The following is a 23,597-nucleotide window of genomic DNA, read 5'->3' as shown; positions in this document are numbered from 1 at the left end:
GGGGGCAGCGGAGGTTAATCAGGAGAGACTCTGACCCCGCCTCTCTGTCCCTTCCAGGTTCGATCCAGATGGAGGTCCGCCTCATGGCTGCCACCAACAGCTTTGAGGTTTCAGAGAACGGACAGTTGGCAGTTAGTGGTGAGACCCCATTTCAATGCACCCCAACTCTGTTTTCCTTCTAAAAAACACGATATTAAATATTATCAAATATATATTCTACTTTCGATACAAGCTAACAACCTTTTGGATATTTCATTTGGACATGTATATTTACACGATTTTACCCCTAACAGTATTTAACCCCCCGACGTCTATTGATGCAAGTATGCATCCAAGCACCTCAGCTCCAAAATTACCGTAATTTAGCCTCGACTCTAGGCATGTCCAAAGTCTGGCCCACAGACCAAATCCATCCTGTGTGCATGCTCCCACCATAAAATCAATTATGGCCCCGCAAAACTGAGTACGAACAGCATCCTAAGACGTAAACCTGTAGTGATTTGACCTTCAAAGACGTAAACCTGTAGTGATTTGACCTTCAAAGACGTAAACATGTAGCAGTAACATTTTCAATCAATCATTATTTGTTATAATGTGATCAGTTTATTCTCATTTATTATTTAATGGTATTCTAATGGTGCAGAAAAAACTGGCTGATTGTCTCATCACATCTGGCCCTCTGCAAAAAACTTTTTTATTTTCTTAGCCTGAAATAAATTCAGGAGTGAAGGGGTTTATGGATTTACTTAAAATAAATCAAATGCAGTTACTTATATTTATAAATATTTTACACAATATTCATGTTATGAATTCATTTTATTAATTAAATTGTATTTGACTTCTTTTCGCAATAATAATTATTTTACTGCCTGATATAAATTATTTACGTCATATCACTTAAGAAAATATAAGAATACTAGTATTATTATAGGCCTGTATGTCAAAGATCTTTTTGACTAAGTAATTGCATGATATTATCTAATGTCAGTAATTATACATACTCAATTAAGTACCTAATGATCCAGATGAGAAACACTCATTAAGGTCATTTTCCGTGTTATCTTATAGGAGGAAATTGATTATTCGCTAACAGGATTTCATGTTGACATGACGGTCTTGACCGGTTTCAGGTCAGGTGAGGGTTCTAGAGGATGCAGCTTTGGACTCCTTCCATCAGCAGATGAGTGCAGGAGCGTCCCGTCCAATGAGCATGAAGCTGAAGGCCGCCGACATCTACAAGGAGCTGCGCCTGCGCGGTTATGAGTATAGCTCCGCCTTCCAGGGCGTTCTGGAGTCCAGCGGTGACGGTGGGGATCTCGGCGTCTCTCTCTTCTACCCAGTTTGAGCATTTGGTTTTCTAAGACGCGTCTGCATCTGCAGGAGACAGCGGGACGTTGCAGTGGACCGGGAACTGGGTGACATTTCTGGACACGATGCTGCAGATGCTGGTGGTCGGACTGCCAGGTCGAAGTCTGCGTTTGCCAACGAGGATCCGCTCCGTGTGCATTGATCCTTCGGCACATGTCGCCAAAGTCTACAAGTACAGTGATGAAAAGCAAGGTGTGTTCATCTGTTACATGCCGCCGCGTGTGGCGGATCATCTGAGATGCAGAGCTGCCGTAATTTCCGGATTATAAGGCGCTACTTTTGTAACACGCTTTCAACTCTCCGGCTAATTTATGCATTTTTTTCTTTTTTTAATGCATTTTTTCTAACGACCGCTAGGGGGCGCTCGAGCAGAAAGGGTCAGAGTGAGACGGGGGAATACGGTATATGTGTTGAGGAAGACGCAAGTCTAATGTAAATTCCTGCTTTGTGAATGAATAGCACCAACAGACCCTCATCATGGAAAATGTAAGACGAAATGCATATGAGCAGCTTTCAAGTTAAAAGCAATCGTTAAAAGCAGTGTGAAAAAATCCACCGTCACCAACGGGTTTGGAAAAGCCGGTCTGCTGCGTGACGGAGACGACAGAGCAAGCTCAGGAGGGAATTTACCTCAGTGACACTGACAGCGACAACGAAGGAGAGACAGAGAGAGAGTGGTGAAGAATGTCTTGACGCTATTCCAATCTGACACTGAGGAGGAAGACTTCCATGGTTTCAGTGCACAGGAGGAAGATGAAGAAAGCTCTCAGTGACTTTTACGTTTACGTTTTTTAAACCAGCCCTGTTAGTGCTGTTACTGCCATACTGCTGCCGCGTCACTGGCACTGTTTGGAATAGACCTGTGACGGTGTGGGATTTTTGATCACCGCGGTGATGAAGCTGCAGGAGTTGCGGTGTCGCGGTTTAACACACACACACACACACACACACACACACACACACACACACACACCCCCGGCGGCTGCATCGCAAATGAATAGCGGTACAAGTAATAATTACAACGCTTTAGTCTTTTTTAACAAATAACAGTAACAACTTACTATTTAACTAACGAACCTAGCTGTATAGGTGTTGTAGAATGTGTGTGTGTGTGTCAGCGAGCTGTGTGTGTAAGAGGAAGGAGCAGAGCAAGAGTAAGTGACAGCGCTTGCTTTTGCGCTGCACATGCGCTCCCCTCCCTCCTCTTTCTTACACACGCAGCGCAAGGTTTCAGCACATCCTCATTCTGCAACACGTTTCAATGTTGGCGCATGCTGCTTATAGACGTCTGCAGCTTTTGTATGTGCAAAACGGTTTAAAAATGTCATGGTTGCGGCTTATAATCAGGTGCGCTCTATAGTCTGGAAACTATGGTACAGGTCTTGAATATTTTAATATACTTTTATTTACGGTCGAGGTTATGGAAGACACTGAGACTCTAATCGGCGCTTTGTTCCAGAAAAAGTCAAGACTGAACGCCGCCTCCTTCCTGCTTTTACAGCCAAAGATGCTCACAAGCATGTAGACATCCTTCATGAGATCATTTTATTGATTTTCAATCATTCTTTATCCATCATCCACACATCAATAAGCAGTTGGAGTTTCAAAAACCTCACACATGACCTGACCATGACCTTCACAAAGCTCAGGTTTTACCCTCAGAGTTTCATCCGTGTGGCGGTGACCATGTTCAGTTTCCCAGTTCCTGATCTGGTCACAGAGGAGTCCACTGCTGGTCCAGTCCAGCCCAGCTCTTTCCACTGTGCATTAGAATCAGCTCTGCTGGGTTTCAGTAGAAGTGGGATTTCTCCTTTTCGGACCGAACCAGTCGGGTTCGGCGCTGAATCTTCTGTTTTCTGGCTCTCCCTCAGCTGTGGACGTGACCGTCAGGCGACACCTTGACAGCATCGTTGCCGGAGGTGTTCAGATCTGCGGCCTGCACGCCACCGTTGCCCCCCGCCGGCAGCAACAGCAGAGCCCCCCCACGCTGGAGGAGTTCGTTTTTGTCCCATACATGCAGGACGGCTGTCTTGGTTCCAACCGGGAGCTGGCAGAGCAGCTGAGCGTCTGCAGAGGTGAGCGGTTTCAGCACCGGTTCTGCATTCAAAGCAGACCAGAAGAGAGGACCGCTTCTGCGTGTTCGAGTCGTGTTCTGCGTTTAGAGTAAATGTATTTATACTAGGGTTACATTTGTTGCATCATTTTCTTTCCACAACAGTTTGATGGCAGTTTCTGAAAGTCATCTGTCCAGATTCCTAGTATTCATGTCTGAAAGCCCTTACCTAAACCCGTTGAGGCATCAGAACGGAGACCTTTGGCCCCCCCATTTCAGTTTCTACCTCCATCTCTGAGAGCTTTTTTAAACATTCACAATGATTTGAATAAAGAAGTCCTCCAAAATACCCCAAGAAGCTTTTTAAAGCCCCAAACACTGAGTGGCTCTAATGATGCCTGAACCCTCAGCCTGATGACCGGGGCTTAGGGTGAACTCAATCCTCAGGTCTGGTTTTTTTCCTCCCAGGTCTCCTCAGGCAGCTGCAGCAGAAGTTGGCCCCCCATGGTGTGAAACTGTCCATCTCAGGCCTGGAGCAGGAATCGGGGCTGCGCCTTCCGGACCCTGAGACGTCCCGGCCGGGTTTGCCCCGGCTGCTCTGCCTCCTCCGGGATCTGGAGCTGAACGGGAACCTGGAGTCTGAGCTGCAGCAGGTGGTGCAGACGGAGCAGGCGTGTCTGCTCCAGGACAGTCTGCTAAACGGTCTGCTGGACGGCCCCCCCCTGAGACACTGCCTGGACATCGCCCTGGAGAACGGCGCCCCCGGGAGGATCACCGTCTTGGAGGTAAAATGCATTCAGACGCGTGTCTCCTTCAATAATCCGGTTTCGACCCTAAAATCCTCTGCGTCCCCCCCCCCCCCCCCCCAGGCTCTCTCCAGCGGCGGGCAGCTCTTCTCTCGGGTGGTCCCCCTCCTGAACGTCCAGCCCATGCTGCATGTGGACTACACGGCCACAGCGCCTTCTCTGGAGCTCCTTTCACCCCACGAGAGCGCCCTGCAGGAGCTGTCCGCCAAATCCTCTGTGTGGGACCCCCTGACCGGCCCTCCCACAGGGGGGGCTTCTGGAGCAGACCTGGTTCTGTGCAACTGTGCGTGGGGGCCCCTGAGCAGCGACCCGAGGCTCCTGGTGTCACACCTAACGGCTGGGGCCAAGCCCAAAGGCTTTGTCCTCCTGCACACCCTCCTGAGGGGGGAGACTCTTGGAGACGCGGTGGACTTCCTGAGCAGCGGTCGGGGGGGTCTGCTTTCACAGGTCAGTGGGGGGGTCATTTGAGAGGGAAACCCTGATGACTCGCTGGCTCACTGTTGCTGATGCGTGCAGGCAGAGTGGCAGGACGTCCTCCAAGAGGCCTCCCTCGTCGTTGTGGCCGTTCAGAGGTCGTTCTATGGCTCCGCCCTCTTCCTCTGTCGCCGTGGCACCCCGAGCTTGCAGCCTGTCCTGGTTCCTGTGGACAGCGCCGACTGTCAGTGGGTGGAAACACTAAAGGTAAAGAGGGGATCCTCACCAGCTTCCTTCATGAAGGCCTTCTGACCTTATTCAACCAAAAATTATTCAACCAGCTCTTAACATTACTGCGTTTTTGTCTTATAACACAATAACTACACAATGATTACAGTTATGGAGAAATTCTAGAACTGGGCTGGGCAAACTATGGCCCGGAGGCCACATGCGGCCACCAAACTGGAATAAATTACATCAATAATCCTCAACAATATTCGGTTTTCCCTGTAATTCTGGTTTGAGCCCATAGATGGCGCACTACAATAAATAGAAAGTTACTCTGCATTCATTCAAGACGTTTTTCAAGTTGGACGATCAGCCCATGAATGTAGCATTTCTCTGAATCAGCCCGTTGGTGAAATCTGCATTAAAAAAAGGAAAGAAAAGCCACAAAATTTAAAATAAAACCTCTGAAATGTTCTGTTTTTAAAACAAATATCAACTTTCAATCCAAATTAAGGCATGTTTTCAATTCCATGTTTATTTTTCCTCTGAGGCGGATCACCAAAGCACGGCCCTGTAACTCTGAAATGAATAGTTTCATTAACTTTACTAAGCCAGCAAAGAAAAAAAAGCAGTGATTCCTCAAAAATATTTGTTAAAAGCTGAACAATCTTCATGAAAGGAATGAAATTCAAGGAGAAATGACAGAAAATGATTCTGGTCCAACTGAGTGACATAGTTGTTTTTTTAGTGTAAAGTGCAGTTTGTTCCTAAGACTGAAGAAAAAGAGAGCTGTACCCAAATGGACAACCATCACACAGCAATTAGCTGACGTTCAGCAACCAACCAGTCTGCGTCTTCACCACATCTCAGCCCGAACCCCCCTGTGGGTGAAGACGGACACATAAGACCACAACTTCAGCGCTCGCAGCCAAGAAGAGAAGAGAACCAAAGTCGTCTCCAGTTTAAGTGCTTAAACGGAGCGCTGCCTGTTGTGGGAGAAACGGAACGGGGGCCAAAGACTTAAACCCCCCCCTAAGAAAAGGAAACCCCCGTCTGCAGCTTTTCTTATCGATAGCATTTATAATCATCCGCGTTATCCTCGCTGAACCACTAACAGAGCTATTTTAGCACAGAACAATTTATAAGTTCAACATTATTTTAAATGATGGGTTTCTGTTAACAGCTAAACAGAAAAGGTCAGATTTGACGGCAGTGCAGTGTGTCCCTTTAGGAATTTAGATTGAAGGTTTGTCTCTGAAGCTGGTCAGAAAAAGTTCAGGTGATCCAGTATTTCTGCTGATTTGCTAGAATCACTTTATCACACTAAACACAGTTGAAATGCTGTGACAGAACCAGCTTCAGGTCTGCTGTCCTGCCCCGTGAGGCGGGCCGCTGATGCCCTTCTGTGTGGATGTTGTGCTGCAGAACCTGTTGGCAGAAGAGTCGGAGCGGCCCGTGTATCTGACGGCCTCTCAGGCGTTCTGCGGTGTGGTGGGAATGGTGAACTGTCTGCGGCAGGAGCCTGGAGGAGCCAGAATACGGTGGGTGGACTTTCCATAGAAATGAAGCAGGAGCATCATAGCCGTCAGGGACGGGATGGACATGACATGTCGGAACCATTCATACCAGAAACGGTTAAAAGAGGCAGACGAAGCTGCTCCTGACCTGCTATGGATGACTCCATCTCTGGATACGATCAGCTGTTTTTATGTTTTACGTTATTTCTGTCATTGATGGTTTCTGCTTTTATCTAATGAAGCCTAATCCTTTGGTACAGTGACCTGTGGTTTAAGCATTTTCGACATGTAAGTTATTCTTCTTCCAGTTGTATGTTTGTGTCCAACCTGGACGGGTCGCCAGCAGAACCGAGCCTCGGGGAGAACCACCCATCTCAGCAGGCGTTGTTCCAGGGCGATCTGGTGATGAACGTGTTCAGAGACGGGCGGTGGGGCTCCTTCAGACACCAGATCATCCCTCACGGTACAGTCTGCCACGGGGGGGATGATGGGGGAGACCAAAAGCCCCCCAGTGATCGTAATCAAAGGCTCTTTGAAGGGTCTCAACACGCACATTTTCCCTCAGAATGTTGCAGCAGTGGCCTGGAATAAAACCAATCTATCCAGATCAGGCCTGGTTCTTCTCCAAGAACACTTTGAATCTCATTGCTAAAAGAAAACATTCCTGTAACCCTTGTGCTATCCTAGGCACTTTACCATTGAGAGTTGGGTCATCTAGACCCACTAAACAGTGCTCTGAACCTTTTTTCTTCAATGATTTGTGATCTTCACTGGTGTCCATGGATTACATGAAATCTTTCCACCTTTATCCACCTTTGTCATGGTAGGGAGAACACCTCAATGGAAGGGGGGGGGGGGGGTCATAGGATAGCACAAGGGTTAAGAAGATACAGAGTCGATATTCGCTCAAACATCTGGTCCCATGATCACTTAGTGGAGCTTCTCCATCATAAGAACGGCGTGTGGCAGAAATCCCACTCCACACACAGGCAATGCTGGATAGAACACATCGGGGACACCATCAGGAATGTCTTATTCTAAGGATAAACGTTCCTCCGGCGATTCGGATGCAAAGAGTTTCAGGAAAACGGTCAAGTTCTGGAGAATGCGCTCCCCTTCCCCCTGTGTCCTTCATCTATAGTGTTCAGTGATGATGTCACTGATGAGACCCATTGCCTCACGTCTTAACCATCATTTTATTAAGTCGACTCCAGCTTTCTCTGCCTCCAGTCCAGATCTGGCTTCAGCACGTCCAGCCCCCACCCTTTTCTCCATATACATCAGCGACATATTCAAAGCAGTTGGCAGGTCCCAGATCCATTTTTACGCTGATGATACTGTATTATACCCTCGCCACAATCTGCAGGGTCCACACTTCACTTATAGAGTCTGAATTATTCACCTGTTTCAGCTAGTTTAGCTTACATCAAATCTATTGGTATTTCAGCTTTTCACTGAACAGAATAGAATAGAATAGAACTTTTTAGTGCATCCTGATCTCGGTGACCCCCTCCTTCACTGTGTCTATGGGTTTCAGAGATGAAGGAGGAGCCGACCGATGCGGCGTACGTCAATGTGCTGACCCGTGGTGACCTTTCCTCCCTGCGCTGGATCGCATCCCCGCTCCGCCACTTTAGAGGCGGCGGTGGCGGCGTGGAGCTGTGCCAGGTTTACTTCAGCTCGCTCAACTTCAGGGACATCATGCTGGCCACAGGCAAACTGCCCCCCGATGCCATCCCAGGTTTGTAACCCCCCCCCCCCCAACGGGTTTCAGACATGTCTGCTGCTGTCACTTCCATCTTTTCCTTGGCTGTTCATTTTTACCCGATGCATCACGCAAACATAAAGTGGATTTTTTTATGATGGGGTGTTTCCTAATGTGTACAGGAGGCATAGCTCTGCAGCAGTGCATGCTGGGTATGGAGTTCTCTGGACGGGATGCTGCTGGTCGCCGTGTGATGGGGCTTCTCCCTGCAAAGGGCCTGGCCACAGCCGTGGACGCTGACAAACGCTTCCTCTGGGAAGTCCCCGCCCACTGGTTAGTCCCCGCCTCAGCATCCTGACATGGCACACCTGTGCAATAATCATGCTGTCCGATCAGCATCCTGACATGGCACACCTGTGCAATAATCATGCTGTCCGATCAGCATCCTGACATGGCACACCTGTGAGGTGGGACGGATTCTCTCAGCAAAGGTGTTCAGTCGCAGATTTAGGCACATTTGTTGACCATATTTGAGAGAAAATGTTGTTTGAGTCCGTAGGAAATGTGTCTGATCTTTGATTCATCTGATGGATGATGAGAGCAAAAATAAAAGTGTTGCATTTCGATTTTGTTCAGTGTATAACTTTCTTGTGATGTGAAACAAGCACGTTGTTTAGATGGCAAAAAATTCTCCACATTTTATCGGAGAGTAGTTTATATTAACTTCTTCGTAGTCCCAGGGCCCCAGTGAAGCCAGATTAACTACTGCGTTGAAATAACCTGCAACGTTATGTCGACACATGTGAAGGCCAGGTCTTAGGAGGCTCAAATCATGGCGGCCTAGTGGTTGGTGCCGTCTCTTCCCTCATTCCAGTTCCACCTCTCTGCGTGGTTCATCTTATTCCCTCCAGCTTCCTCTACAGTCCACAAAGTTGATTGGTGACTCTGAATTGTCCCATAGGTGTTTTTTGACCATGCAGTGTATTGGTGATGACCCGTTCCCGTGACCCCGACAGGGATTAAGCGGCTGTTGGTCGTACTGATGTGTGTGTGTTTGTGCCGCAGGAGCATGGAGCAGGCTGCCTCGGTGCCCGTGGTCTACGCCACAGCCTTCTACTCTCTGGTGGTGCGCGGCCGGCTCCGCCCTGGAGAAACCGTCCTGATCCATTCAGGCTCTGGAGGGGTAGGCCAGGCAGCCATTGCCATCGCTCTGAGCCAGAAGTGCAGAGTTTTCACAACAGTTGGTCAGTGCTCACACGTCTTCACGCTTGGTTTCCTGGCTGCAGTAGTGATCTGTTCATCCACAAGAGTCTGTTTCTGCCCTCAACGTAAACGGTGTCTGAGTGTTTCCGTCCTGCAGGTGAACTACATAACCGTTAAGCAGGTTTCAGGCTGGCCAACCCTGGTCCTCAAGAGCTACAGCCCTGCCTGTTGACCAGCTCTCCCCGGACTGTTTGATGCTGGGATGCCTCAAGTCAGCAAATCAGGAGCAGGCTGTAAAACCGGCAGGGTTGTGGCTCTTCTGGACCAGAGTTGGCCAGCTGTCGGCATAAAACTGAATTTCTTCCTTTCATTAAATATTCCAAGAAATGTTGGTAATGACAGCTCACATTTGAATAACAAATCTAGTGCAAACCCAGTCATTGCTGCAAACAGTCAGGCTTTGGGGTTTTTTGTTTATCCTTTTATCATCTAATCTATTTCAAATTTTCCTGCTTTAGTCCTACTTCTTCTTTTAAACATCCAGAGAAGCCAAGGCTTTATTCTGCGTTCACACTCGCGCCACTATTTGGACAGGCGAATTTGTGCCCGCCCCCTCTGTTCATAAGCGTGATGCTCTAGCGGCGTGTGGGAGGAGCTACCGACAAAATGTCTTCAGCCTGATCACGACCTGGAAGCATTAACTGTGCAATGCACAGAAGACACGGATGATTTTAAGATCCGGGTTGTGAATTCCTGCACTACTCACTCTATAGCACGTTTTTCATTCTGTAGTGCTGTCCGGGTCTACAATTCTAAAATCCGGAGCCCTGGAAATTTCCAAGAAGTCTCTGCGAAAAACCATTGTGCATCCATGCCCACTAGATCAGCGAATAAAGACCACAATGCATTGCGTCAGAACAATTTTTGCGGGGAAAAAATTTATTTAAATGTATTTTTTTGACAAACCATCAACGTTTTCATCTTCAGAAGACAGTAGCACCGTTTTTTGCTTCAATCTTCTGGAATAAAGTGTGATGCTGTAGTGAGAGCTCCACCTAGTGGCCAAACTGCAACACCTCCAGGAGAAGCAGAACATGATGATCTGTACATTTTAGTTGGAGCTTCACCTTTTAGAGAAATCATGTAAAACTGTATGGTGTTGATAATTTCACTGCTTAATTATTTCACTAATAATATTTACAGCGTTTGAACTTTATTAGATTAATAGGAATATCTTCAAAACATTCATATATTATTAATGTATTTCTGTACAAATATGTCTAAATGTGTGAATCGTGTAAATTCCAAATTGAATTGAGTGGATGGACAGAATCCAAAAATCGTGAATGGATCCAGGCTCTGGTGAATCCAATCCAATGGATTCTGGAAATGATTGGTGAAGCCCGGGCGTGGTGTAAATGCAGCTTTAAGGCCCGTACACACCGGGACGAATTTCGCGCGCGATTTTCGCCGACGTTTAACGCCTCGTGACTAAACAAAGGGCACCAATGAGAGTGTGCACACCAACGCGAAAAAATGCCACGCGTCAAAGTGTCAAAAAAAAAAACGCCTCGGTTTCGTTTTTTTTTTTTTTTTTTTTGACGCATCGCGTCGAAATCTATTCGACCAATGAGAATGGCGCTTTTGCACACGTGTCTGGAGCTTCTGAAGTTACAGTAAAACACAACTTGGGGGCGCTCAAACACAAAACTGCCTTGCTGAGCACACTTACCAGCGAAGAAGATAGACGCCAAGCAGCGTCTACACTGCCGCAAAGAAATGATGATGGACATTCTAAAATATCCCCGAACCAAGCACCAGTTGGAGCAACTGGTGTTTGAAATATTCATGTTTTCTTTGTATGATTCTGACAAGCGTGTAAATACTTGCTCTCTTCTTCTGAGTGAAAAGCGACTTTCAGAAGCGTAAAGTTGCGCAGCGCCACCTTGTGTACAGGAGTATTTCTGTTTTACATTAAGCGCCATCTAATGTCAGGGAATGAATTTCATGTTCACTCGGCTCATCGTCAGTGAAAATCGCCTGGGTGTGAACACAAAAAACGTGGCGAAAAACGCTGGCGAATAACGCCTGGCGAATATTCGTCCCGGTGTGTACTTAGACTTGCTTTCTTTTGATTGGTTTACCGAGACGCATCAGTAACCATCTTGTCTTCTGTGTGGGATCTCCAGGCTCAGCGGAGAAGCGGGCCTACCTCCTGCAGAGGTTTCCTGAACTCTCGGCAGAATCTGTGGCCAATTCCAGGGACACCACATTTGAGCAGCACGTCCTTCTGCACACGCAGGGCAAAGGTCAGCCTTTCTTCCAGACTGCAGCATCAGGACAAACCACCAAAGGAACAGAGGAAAACTGTTTTGGCTGTGATGAAGTTCTTCATTTGTAGCTGCAGTTGTTGGAAGGATCTTGCAATAGGCTCTTGGTGGAGAAACCTTTTCCCTCTGGGGTCGGGGGGGTAACCCATGTGGAGCAAACCAAAGAGGATTTTAGTGTGGGGGTGTCTGAATGTCCTTGTTGCTTTTTGTCAGCTAATCTTCTACTTTTTGGTTTCATCCATGAAGTACTGAAGCATCTCTAAGCCAGAAGTTACTCTTTTGGTCGGTAGAGTATCATTGTGTTGTTCATATGGGAGAAAGGGATGGGGGTCGGGGGTCAACAGATGAATAGATCTGCAGGTCAGTGTCTGCAATGCTTTGATGAGTCAAGGGGGGGGGGGGGGGGGGTAACAAACTCCATGGGATGTCTGCTGGAGAAAAGGTGAGGGGGGGGGGGGTTGTGACAAGGATGAGTCATGTCAAGAGAAGCATGTTGAGATGGTTTGATCATCTGACCTTTGGGTCATGTCCACATGTCCCGTCCAGCAGCTGAAGGCTCCTCGTGTTGGACAGATTCTACTGTGACAATAGGAATTTATGAATCTTATTTTTTGGTATTTTTGTGTAAAACAAGCGCAGATGGGATGAGATCCCCGTCTCTTGGTCTTGCCAGAAATCTTAAGGATCCCTCTCCCTGAGTGGAGAGAGGGCCAGCACCCAAGGGACACGGCAACCACCGCCGAGGGGCGGGGTTCCCCCACCAGGGACGCGGTAGGGGACAGAAGCTCAGAGGTCCCACCTTCCTTGTGTAACATTTGTTTGAGTGATTATCGTTTTGGAGTATGGAATATTTATAGTTAAATGTGTTAATTCTCGACCATTTGGTCCTCATGGAGGATTTTGAGGTCTGTGGATGGAGGAAGTCATGAGTGATGGATAGGTGGAAGGAAAACAAAAGATGATGTGTTTGCGTTTTGGACGGCGTGGAGATAAAGATCAGTGTTGTGTTTCAGGCGTGGATGTTGTGCTGAACTCTCTGGCTGAGGAGAAGCTGCAGGCCAGTATTCGATGTCTCGCCCGACACGGACGTTTCCTGGAGATCGGGAAGTACGACCTTTCCAACAACTCCCCGCTTGGTGAGTCCAGAGTTTTTACCCCTTTTATTGTTCAGACTTTCTTTTTATGCTAACGTTAATTATTGATGGATACATTGTGTGTGTGTGTGCGCTTTTTCTAAGGAAACTAATGCCTTAGTCACATGCACCTGTACAGGGGGGGCGACCCGCACAGGTCCTGTGGGTTCTTGGGTCGTCGGGGTCCTCAGAGGGTCATAGAGAGGGGCTCTTAAGGGGAGCGCAGGTGTGTCTAACCTGTGAGGGACACAGGTTAGACAGGGACATGATGAAAAAGGAACGTACCATTATTGTGCGTGTGGTATCGGAAAGTACTTGTAAGGATAGTGGAAGTTACCTGCACTTCTGACATACTGGTGATGATGTCATAGGTTGCCTCTCTGTTGCACTCTAGTCATTGCTGAATTGTGCATGGGGGGGGTGAAAAGAGGAAAATTCCGTACGACACGCCTACAGCTTCCTTACCTTTACGTGTTGTTTAAGCTACGACCTCACGCCCGAGCAGGTTTATCAGGTGCTCTGCGGGGGCCACCTTCATACCCCGTACAGGCTTGCCCCTCTGTCACCCAGAGACGGCCCGTATCTACCCCTAAGGGCAGTTGTGACTAAGGCACAAGTGATTGATTGAAGTGAAGCTTACATATACATTTTAATGACCTGAGGTAAAAAAAAAAACAGGTTTATTGCTTTTGGTCTCTATCAGCAACACTAAAAACAAAGTTGGGAATGAATTTGTCTGATTCAGACCCCAACTTGACAAAATCTTCAACAGAGTTCTTCTTTTGTCGTGAAAAAGACCTTTTGATGGTATAAAAGTGGAAGCTGCATCCATGAAAGGACGTCTTTCTGTCGGCAGGTATGGCTCTGTTCCTCAAGAACGTCTCATTTCACGGCATCCTGCTGGATGCTCTATTCGAAGAGGGGAACCGAGAATGGGAGGACGTGTACCGGCTGCTGAAGGACGGCATAGCGGGAGGCGTGGTCCGGCCTCTTCACACCACGGTGTTCCAGAGGCAGGAGGTGGAGCAGGCGTTCAGATACATGGCCCAGGGGAAGCACATCGGCAAAGTGGTCCTGCAGGTTGTTGTCCACTTTTAAAGCTTGGCCCTGCTTTTGACAAAAAACCTGAAGGGAGGGAAGGAACTTGCTTTATACCTCAACTTCCCATAAACACCAAATCTATAGCCGTGACGTGTGGTGAGGCACCGACTCTTCCAGAATCTGATTGACAAACGTATCAACCCAACAAATTTACCAATGACTTATCCTATTATATGGAAAGATGAGGACATGGAATGAAAATATCCAGAATGTACACACATTTTTAAAAGAGCATTCCATTATCAGCATACGCCGATGAAGCTAAAGCCTCGTGTGCAAATAGTTTGTAAGGGATTGCGCAATCCTATGTGCTGACTCAGCTCGTAGCCTTGGCTGTCACTGAACTGGAAATTCGTCAAATACAGCCAGTTTAAAATCAAAAGGATTAGAATCCTTCATTGAAATTGCATTTAAAGCACAGATTATTGGAGCTATTTATTTTGATGATTACAGGTGAGGCCTCTCCTCACCTCATGTGTCTCATCTAGACACAGTAACTCGAGCTCGGTGAACTCGGTGCCCAATCCTCTAAAGGTATGCTCAGAAAACCAACCCAAAAAGTCCCTCAACTTTAGTGAAAATACAACAATATAAATCTGCTAATGTATTACAGTTCGTGCTAAATTGTAGTAAGTTCACTTCTGGATAAAACCTTTTTCCATTCCATCTCAAAAGAAGAAAACTGAAAGAATCAAACCTGAAACGTCTGTTGGAGTGAGACACGTCCAGCACTTTAACCGGACAATGTCTCCGTCAAACCAGCAGATTTCTTTCAATGTGTTCTTTCGGGGTAACCAGGCAGTCTGTTTATAAAACAGGCGTAAAAGTTGCACCAAAACCCCCCCTAAAGTCTTTGTGTTGCCTCTAAGGTCCGAGCTGAGGAGGGGGAGCCAGCGGTTCGGCCTGCACCCCCTTTATCGGTTCCAGCCGTCCCCCGCACCTTCTGCCAGCCCTCACACTCCTACATCATCACTGGGGGCTTGGGGGGGTTTGGTCTGGAACTCGCTCACTGGTTGGTGGAGAGGGGGGCTGGCAAATTGGTACTGACCACCAGATCCGGCATCCGAACTGGTAAGCCACAGGATATTTGAGCTCTGTTGATTTTGGCTAAGGTCAGGGGTCAAGTCGGCCATCGTGGCCCCGGGGGTTAGCGGCAGGCTGGCATTGGCATCGCTGCTCTGCTGGAGGAGTTCTCTCCAGAAGCACCATGATGGCAGCCTCCTGTTAGTTTGTGGGATTTGGATTCTTTTGGCTTTCTGATGACTTTTTCCTCCTTTTAGGTTACCAAGCGAAGCGTGTGCGAGAATGGCAGCATCAGGGCGTGGAGGTGTTGGTCTCCACCCAAGATGTCAGCACAATGGAGGGAACGGAGCAGCTAATCGCCGAGGCGAGCGCGCTGGGCCCAGTGGGAGGAGTCTTCAATCTGGCCATGGTGAGAAATTTCTCATTTGTTGGATAAAACAGCAAAATTCTTTTTTTTTTTCCACCCGAAAATGTCCATTTACAGCAGACAAAGGAAAAAAATAATAAAAAGTCCAAAAAATATTGTCTGCATATTCACCAGGGCATTTTTCCATAGTCTGTGGGGGTGGGGGGGGCACCTACAGAGGCAGTAAATGTACATCGTATCATCCACTACATCAGGATTTTCAGGAATTGGTTCTTGTTTTAAGATGTTCTGTATTTTGAAAGTGCAGCTCATGAAGAAAGCTTTGTGGGGGGGTCTGCTTGTGTCAGGTGCTGAAGGACGGCATGTTGGAGAACCTGAACCCCGAACTCTTCATTGATGTCATCAAACCCAAATATGACGGAATCGTCCATCTGGACAGGTGGGTTTGGTTCCCACCGTCAGGCTGTAGCGGTGTCCGTCTGAAGCCTCATCCAGTCCTCCACGTTTTCCTCCACAGAGTCACCAGAAGGTCGTGTCCGGACCTCAGCTACTTCGTGGCCTTCTCCTCCGTCAGCTGTGGGCGCGGAAACGCCGGCCAAAGTAACTACGGCTACGCCAACTCAGCCATGGAGCGCGTGTGTGAGAAGCGCCGCTTCGATGGCCTGCCTGCCCTAGCGGTCCAGTGGGGGGCCATCGGCGATGTGGGCGTGGTGCTGGAGACCATGGGCAGCAATGACACCGTGATCGGCGGCACGCTGCCACAGCGCATCACTTCCTGCCTGGAGGTGTTGGACCAGTTCCTGTGCCAGCAGCAGCCAGTGATGTCCAGCTTTGTGCTGGCACAGAGGACGGCGGTCCAGAAGGAGCAGGGGGACCAGAAAGACCTGGTGGCGGCAGTGGCTCACATTCTGGGTAGGAAAACGAGGAACATGGAGCTGTGACGCTTGTGTGCACATCTGAACTCTGGGACCAGCCCAACAGGAAGTCGGCCTCTGTGGAAGCACATGACCCAAACCGCTGACCCGACCAAGCCGTTATCACTGTCATGGCTTCTGTCCTTGATTGACCTTCTGTTGGCAGGTGTGCGGGACGTCGCCAGTCTGAATGCTGACTCCTCATTGGCTGACTTGGGCCTGGATTCTCTCATGGGCGTGGAGGTGCGACAGACTCTTGAACGGAACTACAACATCCAGATGAGCATGAGGGAGATCCGGCAGCTCACCATCAACAAGCTGCGAGAGCTGGCAAGCGGCAAGCCGGACGGATCCAAGGGTACATAGAAGAAAAGCTTTGGCGTGTTTAGTGGCGTGTGGTTCCAGGACATAAGACACTGTTTCTGCTGAGAGGCTACAGCAGGGCTGATCACTCAACTGTTCAAGACAAACATCCACTGAAATACAGTCCCTTGTGAAAGTATTCGACCCCCTTGAACTTTTCAACCTTTTGCCACGTTTCAGGCAGCAAACATAAAGATAGAAACTGTCATTTTTTGTGAAGAACCAACAACAAGTAGAACACAATCATGAAGTGGAACGACATTTATTGAATATTTCAAACTTGTTTAACAAATAAAAACTGAAATATTAGGCGGTCAAAATGATTCAGCCCGCTACGTTAATACTTAATAGCTCCACCTTTTGCTGTGATTCCAGCTGTTAGTCTCTATCAGTTTAGCACATGGAGAGGCTGACGTTTTGGCCCATGCCTCCTTGAAAACAGCTGGAGCTCAGTGAGGCTGGATGGAGAGCGTTTAAACAGCAGTTTCAGTTGTGTCTCCCAGGTGGCTTGTGTCAAACTTTAAACAACACTTTTTATGGATATCTTTAAGAAATGGCTTTCTTCTTGCCACTCCTCCATAAAGGCCAGATTTGTGCAGTATAAGACTGATTGTTGTCCTATGGACAGACTCTCCACCTCAGCTGTATATCTCTGCTGTTCATCTAGAGTCATCATGGGCCTGTTGGCTGCATCTCTGATCCGTCTTCTCCTTGTTTCAGCTGAAAGTTTAGACGGACGGCTGGGTCTTTCTAGATCTGCAGTGGTCTGACACTCCTTCCATTTGAACATTATTGCTTGCACAGTTCTCCTTGGGATGTTTAAAGCTCAGTAAATCTTTTTGTATCCAAATCCGGCTTTAGACTTCTCCACAACAGTATCTCAGACCTGCCTGGTGTTCCTTGTTCTTCATGATGCTCTCTGCGCTTTAAACGGACCTCTGAGTCGATCACAGAGCAGCTGCAATTATACAGACTTGATTACATCCAAGTGGATTCTGTTATCATCATTAGTCTTTATGGTCAACTTTGGATCATTCAGAGATCCTGACTGATCATCTGGAGAGAGTCCAGTAAATGTCGTTCCACTTCATGACTTGTTGTCACTTGTTGTTGATTCTTCACAAAAAATTACAGTTTTCTATCTTCATGTTTGAAGCCTTGAAAAGTTCAAGGGGGGGCGAATACTTTCACAAGCTTTCACTGCTTAATATATTTTTGGAAGGATTTCGTACATTCCAGCTCCATAACACCCATTCCTGTCTAAATCTGTCTTTGTAGATGGGCCTGCTGCAACAAAGAAGGATGGGGCTTCCTCTGCTGAGAAGCTTGATGTGAACCAGCTGTTGGTTGATCCAGATGGACCCACTTTGGTGCCTCTCAACCAGGTGCAGAGCCAGGAGAGGCCCCTGTTTCTGGTCCATCCCATTGAAGGCTCCATCGCTGCTCTTCAGACTCTGGCCTCCAAGCTCAGCATTCCTTGCTTTGGTCTCCAGTGCACCAATGGTAATTACCCTCATGTCCACGATTGGCTTTTACTCAACATGCACAACAAAAACCATCAAAGGTTTGCTTTGTCACTGTGCGATTGTCTGTACAAGAAGAGCAATCCTCTTTTGAAACCACTTTAAATCTAAATCTACAGTGTGGTTTTCGTTCCCTTTAAGCGGATCCTGGTCTGACTCCGTACTCCGGCTGTGTGTCGCACTGCAAGGGTTCACATAAAACGTGGTTGTTGTTGAGCGCTGAAGCCTAGAGCAGGGGTGTCAAACTCATTTTGGTTCGAGGGCCACATTCAAGGCGTATGATCCCAAGTGGGCAGGACCAGTAGCATAAAAGCAAAAACTCAGTTGGAAAAAGTGCGTCAACCAACATAGTACCTAGTCACGTATTATTCCACATTCATTCAAAGAGGCCAATGGATCTAAAATAAAATGCATTTCACTTAAAAAAAATGTGGTTTATTCAATTTTACACAGACTGAATATTTTACATCAGACACTGAAGCAATCCCAATAATAAACTCGAGAGGCTACAAAAAAAAAAAGGAAACGCCCTGCCTAAAATGTAAATATGCAAATCAATAAAAAATAAATTAAATTAAACTTGCAAACATTTGTTAACATAAGAATTTGGAATTAACCTCCTTTCTCTCCTGAAACTTCATCCATTTATCAATATCAGGATTCAGATCCTGTGCAGAAACACATTTACTGTCATTCAAGTGAACAAAACAATGAAATGTCCAAGAATCTTTTCCTGAATTTTGTGGCATCATGTGCCTTCTTCATGACCTTTGATGAGGCCATCAGTGACCAGACTGGCATCACATGACCGATTCACTCCAACATCCTCCAGCACAGTAACTAGAGAGCTGACTATGTCATCAGCTGTTGTTGTGTCCATCAACTCAAGAAACTCTGCTGTGACGTTTCTTCAACACCTCTAATATCTGTATCTGTGCTTTCATCAATAGTGACCAAAAATTCAATAAATGACTGGATTCCTTCATTTGGCGTCCAAGTCTTCTCAGAGATGTTGTATCTGGCAAAGGTCGACTGCTGTTTGGGGCACAAGACTTCTGCAGCCTTCAGAATTTTTCCATAAGTTCACCATCTGAAAATGGTTTGGATGTTTGCTCCAACTTGTCTGCAATCAGGTGTCCGTCACTGCTCCATCACTGACGTCACGTCTGCAGTAAATGCAGACGGTTGTTTTATCGGTCCATATAATAGTTGGTAAATCTTCTCTTTTCTTAACTGAAAACAGGGAAATTTTGTTTTTATGGTGAGTCTCGTATGTGCTGAATTTTATATTCTTTGAGCACCTGTTGACATACCAAGCATGCAGGTTTTGCATTCAGCTCCATGAACAAATAAAACCATTTCGATTTTTTTTCCTGGAAAGCTCAGCCCTCCACTTCAACCTTTTTTCTTTTTGACAACATCCTGGTCATTATCATGTCACTACTGATCATTCTTATAGCAATTTAACAGCGTTGAGGCTCACGAGGAACCAAACTACATCTTACCCAGACGCAGAACTCTTAGGTTTTCATTTGGCACGTGCAGAGATTTGCTGATTCACCTGTTTTAATTTTGCTTTCCTCCCCCTAGTGGCGGAATTGTGCATTTCGTTTATTTCTTTAAAAAATCATAAGTTACCACGGGAATGGACTAGAAACTTGCTTTTTTTTTATACATCCCTGTAATTTTTACTCTTCATGACTGGGCCGGATTGAACCATCTGGCGGTCCGGATGGCCCGCAGGTCATATGTTTGACACCCCTGCCCTAGAGTATGGCTTTCTAAATGGGAATGATGTCACAGCTGGGTCTGTCCCATGATAGTTGTAAAAGTCCTCTCATTGGATCCCACAGCGGCTCCTCTGGACAGCATCCCTGCTCTGGCGGCTTTCTACGTGCGCTCCGTCCTGCAGGTCCAGGACTGCGGGCCCTTCAGGATCGCTGGCTACTCGTTTGGGGCCTGCGTCGCCTTTGAAATGTGTTCCCAGGTGGAAGCTCTGGGTCACTCTGTGGAGACCTTGTTTCTGCTGGACGGTTCCCACTCCTATGTGGCCGCTTATACTCAGGTGAGAGCAACTGAAAGCTGAAAAGCGTCCACTGTCAGTGAATGCACCGATCCTGAAGCTGCCAGCCTCCTCATTCTGATTGGTCCTTCATCTAAGCCCCGCCCCCACATGTCAGAAAGGGGCCAAAAGTTGAAACTGAAAAAAAGATTTAAAAGTGAAAATTTGAGTTTTGAAACTTACAGACATAAAAAAAGACAGTTTTATAGTTGACTTGCAGAATTCATCTTTTTTTTAAGTCAGTTTTTGTTTTTATTTAACTGAAGTTTCAACATCCGTTTTTTCAGTTTCAGGTTGTTGTATGTCTGTTTTAAAACTTTTGTCCCCCGTTTGTCTCCATCAGTTTCTTCCAGTAGATTTTAAAGCTGTTTGTTTGCTGTCATTTGACGGACTCTTCTTTATCGCCTGTGTGCTGGAATATTGCAGATTAAAAACAGGGCCTGGCGCATTTGTTTGTTTGCAGAGCTACAGGGCAAAACTGACCCCTGGTAGTGAGTCTGAAGCGGAGACGGAGGCTCTGTGTGCGTTCATCCAGCAGTTTACAGACATCCAATACAACAAGGTACTTCATCTCCTCAGCTTGGAACCTTTTCCCATTCTTCATGTTCAATGTTTTCAATAAATGTCTGGTGACAGAGACGGTCACCTCATTGGACTTTTTTCCAACTGCCCTTGACTTGCTGGCTTGGTGTTGTTTTCCTATAGTAACCCTGTGATCAGAGTTTGTCAGTGGAATGAATCACACGCCTCCGTAGAACAGGCTGGCGTTTTGGTGAAAAACAGTCTCACATCATCAATGTAGCGGTTTTAGGCACGGGTAGTACGGGCGGTTGCCCAGGGTGCCATTTCAAATGAGGCGCCAGCTCAGCGTTCGGAGAAAACAAATCTGCGCCGATATGGTTTTCTATTGCAGTAAACCCTTGTTTTTCGCGGGGGTTAAGTTCCGAAAAGAACCTGTGATAGGCAAAATCCGTGAAGTAGAAACCTTTATTTTTTCTAACAATTATTATGCAATTAAATACTCTATTATACATTGAAAAGAAAGAACAAACCGTTTTACAGGCTCAAGCATTTGTTTCACAAATAAAAGTACTTTAGAAACGGTTTTTTTCAACAAATAATTTCTGTACTGTACTGTCAAATAATAATTTTAATCATCAATGTGAACAGAAGGCTTCAAATCGCGGAGATTAGCCCCGCCCATCGCGACCCGAGTCATTGGATTAAACAGGAGAAAATTAAAAATGAATATGAAAAAAATACAAAGTACAGTCAGACAAATAGTGACTCAGGTGTATTTCACTGCTCTTCAGACTGAGCCGCTGCATCCTGACTCCACTCTGCAGTGTTTTCTTCTTTTGAAGCCCGCGGTGCAGCTGTGTTTGTTCAGGAGAAGTACATAGTGATAGGCAGTTGTTGGCGCTCTTTTTCTATGGGTTTTAGAGAAACTCGAAATTGCAAGATGATGATTTGCGTGTTGTAAATTCTGCAAGCTGATTTACGTACGTGTACATCTTAAACTGCAACGTTATTGACACACAGGTAGAGAAGAAGCAGAGTGACTTTTTAGCCAATCAGAATGCAGAACACAATGCATGATGCAAATCCGTGAAGTAGCGAAACTGTGAAAAGTAAATATATAGCGAGGGATCACTGAATCTTCCTGTTGGAGCTCCTTTGGTTCTTTAGCCGGTCATTCTGTGGTTCGCAGGTTTCAGAAATGTGCTGACTCGGCTGCTGTAAGAACACTGTGGGCATTTGTCTGGCAGCTTTTCAGCTATTACTCATTTTCTTTGTGCTGCTTTCACTGGTATCTTCTGACCCAGAAAAAATAGTGGGAATAAATAAAAATAGACCAGATTTTCAGTTTCAACACGACCCCCGGAATTTAATCATTTCACACAAAAAGGAAAAGGAGTTTTCAGAGCCATCAACCCAGAGGTGTGGGCTGTAGTTCTTGGCTGAGCCCCCAGGGGGCCACAATGTGATGTCCACACAGGAAGACACGTCCAAAGCTTGGACTGCTGAATTATCGGGCTGCATCATTCCTGGTTTAAGTTCTCGTGACGTGAAGTTTTTTTTTGTAAGCAGAGAAGAACTTTTACTGTCATTCAATATGCTGCATTCAGGGACTACAGACTGTGGGAAAATTCTTTTTTCCAGTGTTATTTCCTGGTGTTTGAACGAGCCCATTTATTGTGTATGTAAGCCCCGCCTCTCTGTGACTCTGTTCAGCTGGTGGAGTCTCTGCTGTCCCTCCCTGACCTGGAGGCTCGGGTCGACACCGCCGTGAATCTCATCACTTCCAGCCTGCAGAACATGAAGCCGGACTTCCTGCGCTTCGCAGCGTCCAGCTTCTACAAGAAGCTGAAGGCTGCTGACGCCTACGTGCCTTTGTCCAAATACCGCGGCAAAGCCGTGCTGCTGCGGGCCAGAACCAGCAGTGAGTACGAGCAGAACCTGGGCCCGGACTACAGGCTGAGCGAGGTCAGAACCTTCACCAAACCTTCATTTGCTGGAACTTCGTCTCCGTCCGCTGGGGTTCAGCTGCTGAGCGACTCGTGTCCCCCACAGGTCTGCGACGGCCCCGTGTCTGTCCAGGTCGTTGACGGGGACCACCGCACCTTCCTGCAGGGGGGAGGCGCCGACGCCATCAGCAGCATCATTCAGCGCTCGCTCTCGGAGCCGAAGATGAACGGTCATGTGCGTCTTCCTCCTGGTCCGGTTCCCGGCCAGCCCTCGGCTCATCACCTGTAAATGGGACTCTGCCTCCCGGGGGGGGGGGTCGCTGTTGGGTCAACAGAATCCTCTTTTTCTGTCTGTCTTCATGTGTCGGAGCTGTTCCTGTGTCGTTCGTCTCGTCTCTGGTTCTGCGGGCCTTTCTGTTCAGTCATTGGATGGACAAAAACACGTTACTAACCCATTCCCACATCAGGAGACACGGTAACTGGACTTACCAGTCCGGCTTCAGGTTCACCAGAGTCTAACTGGACTAACCGGGTTTTAGTTTGGGTTTGTGTTGGGACACTTCTAGTAGTCGTTTCTGTTTCGTTATGGAATCACAGACTGAAAAGCTGACGGCTCCACCTGGAACCTGAGACCTCAGGTGAGGTTGGTGAAGGTTCAGGGGACCGCAGGAAGTGACGTCAGTGAATTTCCGTGTCACCAATAAAGACTTTTGGCTCATTTCTCTGTTTTCATGAATTCCCGACTCGTCATTTGGAGAATCTCCCAGCAGCCTGATTTCAGTGGCTGTTTAACTCCACAAAGACCATCCAGAGGTTTAACAGAAAATAAAGAAATCAATGAAATGCTGTATTTGACCACAACGGGATGGACTTGAATGTGGGAACAGCTGCTTTCTATGCAGCACCATGTGGAAAAGTTCAGCTAATAAAAAGGAGCTGGCAGTGTGCCGTTTCTAAAATGTGCTGCTCTAAATTTGTGCTAGACCTAAATAAGCTCTGTGTGCCGTATAAAAGCAATA

At 47.0% G+C, this 23,597-nt stretch overlaps 1 protein-coding gene across 1 annotated transcript in view; it reads left to right on the top strand.

Annotated features, from left to right (window-relative positions):
• The window catches only part of fasn (fatty acid synthase), a 42,817-nt gene extending 19,503 nt beyond the window's left edge, over window positions 1-23,314 (top strand). The window contains exons 18-42 of the mRNA XM_004080702.4: window positions 58-138; window positions 1,131-1,307; window positions 1,381-1,560; window positions 3,240-3,443; window positions 3,890-4,206; window positions 4,291-4,674; window positions 4,744-4,908; window positions 6,295-6,410; window positions 6,695-6,849; window positions 7,924-8,127; window positions 8,274-8,424; window positions 9,157-9,335; window positions 11,484-11,603; window positions 12,638-12,760; window positions 13,614-13,837; window positions 14,728-14,929; window positions 15,139-15,290; window positions 15,596-15,687; window positions 15,766-16,160; window positions 16,329-16,520; window positions 17,804-18,028; window positions 19,902-20,113; window positions 20,574-20,672; window positions 22,346-22,597; window positions 22,685-23,314. Coding sequence (XP_004080750.2) covers window positions 58-138; window positions 1,131-1,307; window positions 1,381-1,560; window positions 3,240-3,443; window positions 3,890-4,206; window positions 4,291-4,674; window positions 4,744-4,908; window positions 6,295-6,410; window positions 6,695-6,849; window positions 7,924-8,127; window positions 8,274-8,424; window positions 9,157-9,335; window positions 11,484-11,603; window positions 12,638-12,760; window positions 13,614-13,837; window positions 14,728-14,929; window positions 15,139-15,290; window positions 15,596-15,687; window positions 15,766-16,160; window positions 16,329-16,520; window positions 17,804-18,028; window positions 19,902-20,113; window positions 20,574-20,672; window positions 22,346-22,597; window positions 22,685-22,867 — 4,784 coding nt within the window. The 3' untranslated portion in view covers window positions 22,868-23,314. The remainder of the gene's footprint in view (window positions 1-57; window positions 139-1,130; window positions 1,308-1,380; window positions 1,561-3,239; window positions 3,444-3,889; window positions 4,207-4,290; window positions 4,675-4,743; window positions 4,909-6,294; window positions 6,411-6,694; window positions 6,850-7,923; window positions 8,128-8,273; window positions 8,425-9,156; window positions 9,336-11,483; window positions 11,604-12,637; window positions 12,761-13,613; window positions 13,838-14,727; window positions 14,930-15,138; window positions 15,291-15,595; window positions 15,688-15,765; window positions 16,161-16,328; window positions 16,521-17,803; window positions 18,029-19,901; window positions 20,114-20,573; window positions 20,673-22,345; window positions 22,598-22,684) is intronic.
• The last annotated feature ends 283 nt before the right edge of the window (window positions 23,315-23,597 follow it).

This window comes from Oryzias latipes, chromosome 19 (genome assembly GCF_002234675.1).
Source record: "Oryzias latipes chromosome 19, ASM223467v1".
In the NCBI taxonomy this organism is placed as follows: domain Eukaryota; kingdom Metazoa; phylum Chordata; class Actinopteri; order Beloniformes; family Adrianichthyidae; genus Oryzias; species Oryzias latipes.
This window is presented reverse-complemented; position numbering and strand designations above follow the sequence as displayed.